The 9,376-nt window shown below is 37.4% G+C and overlaps 1 protein-coding gene across 1 annotated transcript; it reads right to left on the bottom strand.

Moving 5' to 3' along the window:
- Positions 1–3,674: 3,674 nt before the first annotated feature.
- On the bottom strand, positions 3,675–8,343 carry LOC120628012. The gene is made up of 3 exons (XM_039896191.1): positions 8,206–8,343; positions 7,221–7,346; positions 3,675–4,277 (listed from the first exon to the last, which is right to left on the bottom strand). Exons 1-3 carry the CDS (start codon positions 8,245–8,247, stop codon positions 4,125–4,127), a joined length of 321 nt encoding a protein of 106 aa, XP_039752125.1. The 5' UTR covers positions 8,248–8,343; the 3' UTR covers positions 3,675–4,124.
- Between the last annotated feature and the right edge of the window lie 1,033 nt (positions 8,344–9,376).

Here is a 9,376-nt window from a genome sequence, read left to right as displayed (position 1 = left end):
TCATATCAGTCTATTCTTAGTTATATAAAATGAGTGTGTGTGCGGTCTAACTGTAACATATTAATATTAAAACTAGGACGAGTCCTGAAGACATCAGGTAAAATTCTTATTGGCAAGGTTCGGACAGTCAATCAATATCGCACACCGGATATCGCAATACGGATTTCACCTAATAATTACGTATATAATATAAACAACGTAGTTATTGCGCGGACACAAAAATAAAAATTTATATTGCGCTGATCGATAGTACTTTTTCTTTCTTTCTTTAATGACCGTTTCGCGAATATTGCCACATTGGTTGACCGGACAGCTTGCGACATTGAACATAGGTTGCTATTAGAACTATTCAATGTAAATGTTAATAACTTGTAGGAGCAACCTTTATGAAGAGAACAATATCTAAGGAAGGTAAGTAAGGCTAGCCAGACGACATAAAGAATGTAAACAAAAAAGTGGTTTGCTCAAAGTTGTTTACATTATTTACATAATTTTATTTTGGTTTAGGTCTATACAGTATAAGTATTTCTAAACTTCCTCTAAATTTATATACAAAACTCTCGCACGGCTTTGAAACCTATAAGATCACTCTTATAAAACCACATTAAACCGACGCGACGAGACACCGCCCAACCGCTAACCTAACCTAGTCTACATAAATCAGGTATACGTGGTAATTTAGACTTAGACATAGTTTCAGACATGTATTTTCCTTAAGACTACAAGTGTGCTGAGAGCTACGGGAAGCTGTAGCAGCGGGCCACGACCTTGGCGCATCGGCGGCAGCGGGCGCGCTAACAGCGCACGTGCGTCTCTGCAAACCGCGTGTCGCTGCTGCAGCCGATAAGAGCCGTAGATATATGTGAGCGGATACAGCAAGTATGAAGATTTAACTTTCCATGCATTTGATTTTATAGCCGCCGCTTAAGCGACGAGATCGTAGCCCAGCGGTTGAAATGCCGGTCGAGGGCACTCTAAACGGTCTGAATGCCTTCCAGCAGAGTGCCCGTGCTAATGCATTTCAATACAACCTGCACAGACGAACAACTCCAAACTACCTATTAGCTACATAAATGTATTATATACCTACCGATACTGCATTTTTTCTAATCTTTCTTATACATATTACATTACTTTTTTTAAAATAATAACTGGTTACTCTTCTTTCTATTTTAAAACATAATATGTATAAAATAGTAACGTAAAGATTGTTGCAGATTAAACTGTTTAGCTTTAAGTCATCTCTTGCCGTGCAGAACAAGGCCACTTCAACTCACGACGCACCGCATGCCGGCGTCATAAGTTTGACTAAACAAGCAATCTAGCTTTTGGAATACCAAATGAGACAAACCTCATTGGATGTTGGCTCAAGAAGCTTCCGAGGCTAAGATGCTTTACGTAATTGAAAACATTGAGGGCAAAAATTATGTCAACACCTATGGGAATTTGACCTACAAATTAAACTTAAAAACTGTGTATTTTAGATTACTTTCTTATTAATTTATGTCGGAAATATGGCTCACCTCTTATTAAGAGAAGAAATGTATACTGATACCATGCTGATACACAGTGGCAGGCGGTGTACAAATCATTGTGCAGAAAATTACTTCTGGGGCAAAAGAAGGGGGAACGCAATTAAATCTGGCTCATTTGGGTATTCGCACGGGTTTTAAACTACGATTGGTAGCTTGAGCTAATTGTAGCGTTCAGGGTTTTGAGAGCAGACCGCGGAATTATAGAGTGAGGCAAACAAGCTGAGACTAATAGGCGACAATTAGATGCAAAGCATGACTAAAAGCTGCGATCTGCTTTTCTGAGTATCCCAAGGTGTTAAGGAAGATGTTTAGAGGAGGGGCTGAGTATTATTAATGTTGGTAGCAGTGAGCTGAAGTGCAACCTATAATTAGTGTCGATCTTCGAATATAAAGAGGTAGGTACGCAAGTTACGCATGCATACAATATGTGCGATATGTGCTCGTGAGTGACCTATTTACTAGTAAGATATAATCGGTGTATAGTGAATATAGTTCAATAGTCTACACTACATAAGGTATAATTTATCGAAAACTTGTAAATGCAACAAAATAAATGCAATTAAATGAGATCGAATACAACTAACATTATTATATTTAAACTACACGAAACTTGAAAAATGTATCGCCTGAAGCTTTGTCCAGGCCGAAACGCGAAGAGCAGCGGTTCAAGTTCCAGCAAGCGATTCGGTCGAAACGCAGCGTCAATGCGTGACGAGATTAGTTTAGCTTATACATGAATTCTACTTGATTTATCCCAAATAAATTATATTTTCGACCAAAGCTAACGTGTTTTGTTCTTACCTAATCATTCGTTTCAGTAAAGCGTACGGGTTCCGCCACGAGAGTTGAAACTGTGTGAACTGACCATCTCTCCTCTACCATGTGTAGCAATCACTAGGTATACGGAGTTTGAAGTTTCACCGTATCGAAGGATCTCTTAAGGAAACACCGCCCGAAGCAGTAGATATCTGCAATAGCTGACTGCAATCACATCTGCCTCTCCCTTCAGTAACATTTGAGACGGTTGCTTCGAGCATACTAAAGTTACTGTCTCATTATTTTAGTTTGTTACTGACTCGGGCAGATGATGGCAAGTGGTGAGGCCTCCGATGGAGCGCGTCTTGTCTCACCCTCCGGATCCCTATCGATGCAACTCCCGTGGATAGCGTGGTAACGGCCCGGCCGCACCGGAAATTTCATAAATGTCCGGCTTACGTTATACGCATAGCCAAACTGCCCGACGCGTAGAACCAACTTTCAATATGTACAAATAATCGATAGAGCTAACCGTAATTCTTTGACCTCATTGCTGAAGCATGCGGCCATGCTGAAGACACCAATAGCATGTTCAGGCTGTACCTATGCTGTATAGTAGATATCTACATGCAACTTTATTTTGAGAAGAGTAGGGTAGGGGCCAGCGAAACTGATCGCAATCAACTTTTCTTATTGAGCTTGCAGTACTTGATGAAATCATGACAGAAGGATACGTACAACCCTATCTAATAGTTAGGAATAGACTTCTGTGAGACTTCATTTAAAAAATTCAAACACAAACACTAAGAAAAGTGGAAAAAAGTTCACTAATATTTCATGTCACATAGGTACAATTGCCGGCCGGTGCCAATGAAGTCAAATTAGCACAAATTGCATTGCACAAAGCGCCTACAGTATGCGGTTGATCTCGAAGTGTGCGATCCGCTTTATGGCCACGTAAATGTCCTCACAAAAAAGTAGATATTAATTAATGTAAGGCAAAGCCTCGAACTATCTAAGAGATTCTGGATATTTTAACTGCAGAATATATTCGAATAAGTGCTTATAATATAAGGAATTTAAGCAATCAGTGTGCAAGTATAAAGTGGTAGTATTGCATAGTGTAAGTATTTTAATGAGTAAATAAAAAATAATAAGAAATGCTGTGCTAAAAAATAATAAGAAACTAACTACGAACACAACAAATCAACAGTCAATTACGATGCTAGTCGCTACAAACCGACGAGACTTTATGTTTAAAAATAGCCTATGGAGTGGAGACAAACTTAAAATAAATTCATTTTTCAATTTCATCCTTTACCATTAAAATAATTGATTCGAGATCAATACTAACACATGAACAATACAAGCAACCATTTTCAATAAAACAAAAACATACAATTTAGGTAACTACTTAATTTTAGAAAACTAAGTGAATACACTAAAATCAATCCCAAAGTAGTCATAATCTCCTACGACTTTAATTCTTGTCAATTTTAGTTCAAAGTACAATGGAATCATGGCCATCACATAGTATCATGTGTGTCTGTTTATTTTAAGACATAAGAGAAGAAATTTAAATGTAAATATCAAATATTACAAATTGATGAAAAGTAATTTCGATTCCGATCCTCATCCTAAGATTTTGATTTGATTTGATTTACCACACTTTCCATTGAAAGCACGGTGCAAAACAAAAAATCGGACAGAACTCTTACACAGAAACGTGTTTATGAAAATGAAGCTAGTGCGAGCGTCACTCAGCGTTGCGTTCACATAATAATTGAATGTCGGTTAATAAGTCCGTGAACGCCGGCGGCATGGTGGGCGGTGCTAGCGCGGCGAGGCGGCGGCGATGCGCTGGCGCAGGCGCGCGAACTTGCCGTGCACCAGGCGCAGCTGCGTGCGCAGGCGCGTGGACAGCTCCCGCTGCAGCGCCTGCACCTCCCCCAGCTCCTGGCGCAGCTGCTGGTAGTCCGAGCGCACCTGCCACAGCCCCGCGCGTTACCCGCTGCCGCCGCGCCCGCCGCTACAGCTAAGCTATCGCACGTGCACGCGCCGCACGAACTCATTTATATAATCGACTGGACAAAACGCCAGGATTAAACGAGTGCGGCGCGTACGGTGCGACAGTTTTGCGTTCAGCTTTCGATATGAAAATATGTCACACTGTACACTTGTCTAGCCATTTCAATAGATCTCCTTGACGAAGCTTTTGTGACCCCCTGACACAGATTTGACTTTGCACGGGCCCAAGGCTTGTGTGCCCATTTACCCCTTTTAAAAATGTCTTAAGATGCTTTTACAGTACAAAGATCGGTAAAGCTATCAAAGAAGTTTATTCATATGGCTGTACTGTAAGTAATTAATGAGGTATATAAAAACGGGCGGCTTTCGGGTACGCTTGACGAATAGGAACAATAAATAACGAAGCGAAATATCTAGCTCTCTCTCTCTCTGTTTCGTACACATGTGGTTAGAAATAAGAGAGTGAGCGATGGCAAGATATCGGATAACCTAGACAAAATCTTTTCCCATAAGCGTCACCTTTCGCAAAATTCGCAAATTGTATGATCGATTTTCTGAGTGCTAATGTCATACAAATCCAGCCTTCTACTGAGGGCGACGCCTACAGAAAATGAATTTAATTTGCAGCGAGTGAATTGCGTTGCTGTCGACAGATCGCGTCGAAAATAAAGAGAGGAGAACATATAGAATGAGATGAAATGGTCACCCATTTGAAGTATAGTGTGAGAGTGAACTATTTAAGAGGTTATCACGAATGTATACGTATAAAGTAGTAAGCTTACATAAAAAAACAGTCATAGTGGCTGATCTTCCAATGTATTATTGTAATTTTCGCTTAAAGGTTGTCACTGACTTGCGAAGCACCGTTTTAATAGCACACAAATTGTCTTTGAGTCAAAACATTAAAAAGTTTATTATTAAAAAAAAAAATCAGGAAGATTGGTGATAGGTACCCATATTTGAATTTTTAACATGGTAGTTGTGTCAGATGTCTTCGACTAGGTCTCGTCTTGATCTTCTAGAAAAAAAAACTGCGAATCTTTAAACTAACAATTTGTGATGTGGTACGGTGAGCCGTCTTCGCCATGTTTTGTCCCGGCTCAAAAATCAAGATCCAGGGCTGGCTCGGCAGATGGTGGCAAGGTGATCACGCACTGCAATGCGCATCGTTGGCAGACCCCCACTAGCAGCAAATTAATTTGCATTTTTTGCGACACTGACTACAAATAACTCTTAATGGGCGTTATATTAAAGTTGCGGGACTCGTTTATTCAAATAGGCGATGCGCGCCTTGCTGTGCGGTGTGACGTCAGTCTGTGTCAACAATATGTTTCGGTTACGTTAGCAATTATAAGTAATTAGTTGACATTGTGCTACCATGTATGCACTACTATGGTGGCGTTCAGCGAAATGTAAGGATCAGCTACCATGACTCATAGCAACACCTTTTAAATAACAAAATACAAATACGACATGATAGAAACATCTATGTAGAAACGACAGTAATTGTATATTATCGTTTAAGCGATCAGTCACAATCTGTAACATTAAAGCCTAGTGGATGAAGCGCAGGCCCTGTTCAGAGGGAGTTGAGTTGTTGGCTTAAATTTGTACCACATTTAAGCCAGTCCTAACTAAACAAGCATGATAGCTACAACATGCTATTTCTCATTAAATTTTTTCTATATGGTTTGGTTTGTGGAATATGTAGTAAGAATTAAACAATCAGTAATAAAATCATCTTTTACTTTAATTAACTATATTCACAGGAAAAAAGGGGTTACCTTATTTGGTCAGATTTTACTACCACTTTAATAACAAAAAAAACTATAACATTACTTTTTTCTGAGATCTTATACAATTTCTATAAATCGTTGCAGACATAATTTTTTTATATTTAAAGATAAACTATTAAAATCTATTATTCTAGAATTTTGACATGACAAAAGCTATTTATTAAATTGGGGTAAAAATTTATTTTAGACTAATTTAATTAAGTTAGTAATGGTATAGGTTTTCACCTCTTATTTTATTAAATTTTAATAAACAAATTATGATTATCATGGTATTAATTGGAAGAGAAATAACAAGTTGTAAGCAACATGACAACAGTAGATAGTTACACTAACTTTGTTCTGACCTTTCTCAACACTAATACGCAAGGTGCTGAAAAAATAAACAATGTAATATTTTTTAATATGTATCAATAAAACAGTATATAAAGTAATCAATCAGTTTAAGTTATATACCTAAATTAATACGAGGTAGGAAAGTTCTATGTGAAAGAGACTTAAGTTATATTGTGTGGCTATGTCAAATATTAAAACATTGGAACATCTAGTTTAGTACAAACAGAAATCTTTTAATTTCAACAACAATCATCACAAACAAGCACATGATCATCAGATCCTCTTTCACCAAACTATGATTTATTCTCTCAATATGTTTAAAGGATAAATTTTTGATACTTGAATAATGTTCAAAGTTAAAGTGTTTCAAAATAGCTGATTGGGAAAAATTTATGCTCTTCAGTCCAGGAATCATATTTCTTGTAATTCCAAAACAGTTTCAATCTGTCTTACACAACATATGACTGTGCAATCTCCGATAAAGTTTAATGTTTTAGTAGTTTATAAATAATTTTATTTTTTTACAACTTGTTATTGTGGATAATGGCTGGTACGCAACAGCTCAGGCTGGCTGGTCAAATACACACTTACTGCCAGAACTTAAAGTGATCAAATTCAAGAATAAGTTTCATAATAATTATAGATTTAGTATCTAACACTGCAATTTGTTGTAGTGTTGTTGGTTCAAAAAATTTTTTTAAACTATTCTATGAATTGTAGCTTATTTTATAACGAGCAGCTATGGCAAAGCAATTTGTTTTGTGATTCCTACCTCAGACACAGATTTGAGCAAGTTAACAATGCACACATCCTGGCTGTCCAGTGGCTCTACCATCTGCTTCTCCACATTGTCCATCTTCCAGCTCATCAGGTCCAGCTGCTCATCCGTATGCTTCACCTTGGTTATGTACAGTGCACATTTACTTGAAGTAATTTAATTAGCAATGGAAACAATACACAGCTTTTATGTTGTTAGTGATAATCCAATTAGACTATTTGTTATTTTAATTATATAAAGACATCTTCATGATACATGTACATAATCTGAATTTAAAATTAAAGGATAGTAGGTTTTGACTATGGCTTTGCTAGGGTTCATGTTTATTTTGCTAAATATTTTGGTTTGCTTTTTTCAGGCTGTTATTCCATGTAAAGAATTGAACTTTCTTTTCAGTATATGTGTATGCATAATTTCATTATAAAAAGTTGGGACAGCATAACAAAAAATAAACCTATTATTAGAAAGTTGAAGAGTACTAAAACATTAACAACTAAATTAACAACTAGCTTAGAAATGGTGAACTAAAAAGGCTTTGAAATTTGACGGGTGTTTAACCATGATTAGCTTGCTAAAACCCCAAGCATAGTAAGTTCAAAACGTTATGTGAAGTATTTGTCAAAACCAATACAGACAGGCAGTTACTTTATCAATTACTTAACTTATCTATGGTAAACAAATCGCCCTTTTGATCAATCATCAGATAGAGAATCTAGGGGCATGTTTAGAAACGAGCAAAATTAATCGTAACGCCGGACGCGCCCACTTTGTCAACAAACACAATCAACTTGCAAATTCTCAGCTCCAGAACAGCTTAGAGTATGTCTAGAGTTAACGAATCCCTCGTATTAGCGCCTGTAAAAGCGGCCCTGCACTGTATTTAATTAATCAAACAATAGCGGCCAGCAGCAGATCGACCTTAATATGCATACCGTTTACATGTGTTTACACCCAGAAAGTATAGGCACTGCCAACTTACGGTTTCTTCCAATTGTTCCATTGTCATCTCTTTTTCAGTCATCTTTACACACACTAAATTAGCTATCAGAGTTTAAAAAAAATATTAAAAAGTGAGCGCATTATTTAACCATTTTCGTCCCAGAAATTTTGAAATGAAAATGATATTTGACGTATACGTTGACAGTTGGATGACAGCTTTATTTTTTAATTGCATAGCTGTGGACTCCAGTCTTTTGAGCATTACATAAGTCAATGGGACAAGTACATTGATTTTATACAATAATAATATTCCGATACATAAAGCTAATATTCGCCTTTGTATAAATTACCAAGAAGCTCGGGGTATCGGGGACTTCGCTATTTTATTATAAATTCAAATTCAAATTCATTTATTTCAAGTAGGCCTACTTTACAAGCACTTTTGAAACGTCAAGTATGCATGTTTGTGTGACTCTACCACCGGTTCGGAAAGCAGATTCTACAGAGAAGAGCCGGCAAGAAACTCAGTAGTTGCTCTTTTCCAACATCAACATTTACAATCATTTTGCTATCTTGCGGGAGATGAGAGCGAGGCTGGGTGCTTCCATTCTACCTTGTCATTGAGGAATTCATCAAATGTATAGTAACCTCGCTGTACTAGATGCGTTTTACACATTTTTTAAATGTATGCATTGGTAGGTCAAGAATTTCCCTTTCTTTCTTAATTTAATTTCCTTATAATTTTCAACTTCTGTAATTTATGCAACTAAGGTTATTTATGCTGAGAACAATAGGTAGGTAACCCTTTTATTCGTGCTAATTTGACCGGCCCAATAAAATGAGAATTTATTTTTCATTGTGTTTAGGTTGAGACATGTGTGGGACGGACGATTTTTATCCTGTCAAAAGATGAACCCTTTTACACAATTGGTAGTGTTGGAAAATCCGTATAAACAGCACCACTACAGTGGCCATTTTTATACGTACTTAGTTTAATTTGGGGCGCCAAGTTTTCAAAATTATTTCTGGTCAACAGTGGTAGGCATGTTCCACTACGTATCGCGAGTTCCTCAGGATTCGATTCTCGGATTGGGTTCAGCAAGCAATTCAGCACAAGCCCGGAGTTATTAAATTGGCGCAGCAGAGCAGGTAAAGCCATGGGCCATCGGTCACTTATGTGTTATTATATCAAATTGTTATGGATAATGCAT

This window comes from Pararge aegeria, chromosome 12, assembly GCF_905163445.1.
Source record: "Pararge aegeria chromosome 12, ilParAegt1.1, whole genome shotgun sequence".
Classification (NCBI taxonomy): Eukaryota; Metazoa; Arthropoda; class Insecta; order Lepidoptera; family Nymphalidae; genus Pararge; species Pararge aegeria.
Note: the sequence above shows the minus strand (reverse complement) of the source record. Positions and strands in the feature narration are given on the sequence as shown.

What these genes read in the sequence shown, in the direction of transcription:
- LOC120628012 (XM_039896191.1), bottom strand. Translation starts at nt 8,247, where the DNA reads ATGACTGAAAAAGAGATGACAATGGAACAATTGGAAGAAACC. An exon ending in TGGAACAATTGGAAGAAACC is followed by an intron (nt 7,347 to 8,205) that starts GTAAGTTGGCAG and finishes TACATAACCAAG; the next exon opens with GTGAAGCATACGGATGAGCA. An exon ending in TGCTCAAATCTGTGTCTGAG is followed by an intron (nt 4,278 to 7,220) that starts GTAGGAATCACA and finishes GGGCTGTGGCAG; the next exon opens with GTGCGCTCGGACTACCAGCA.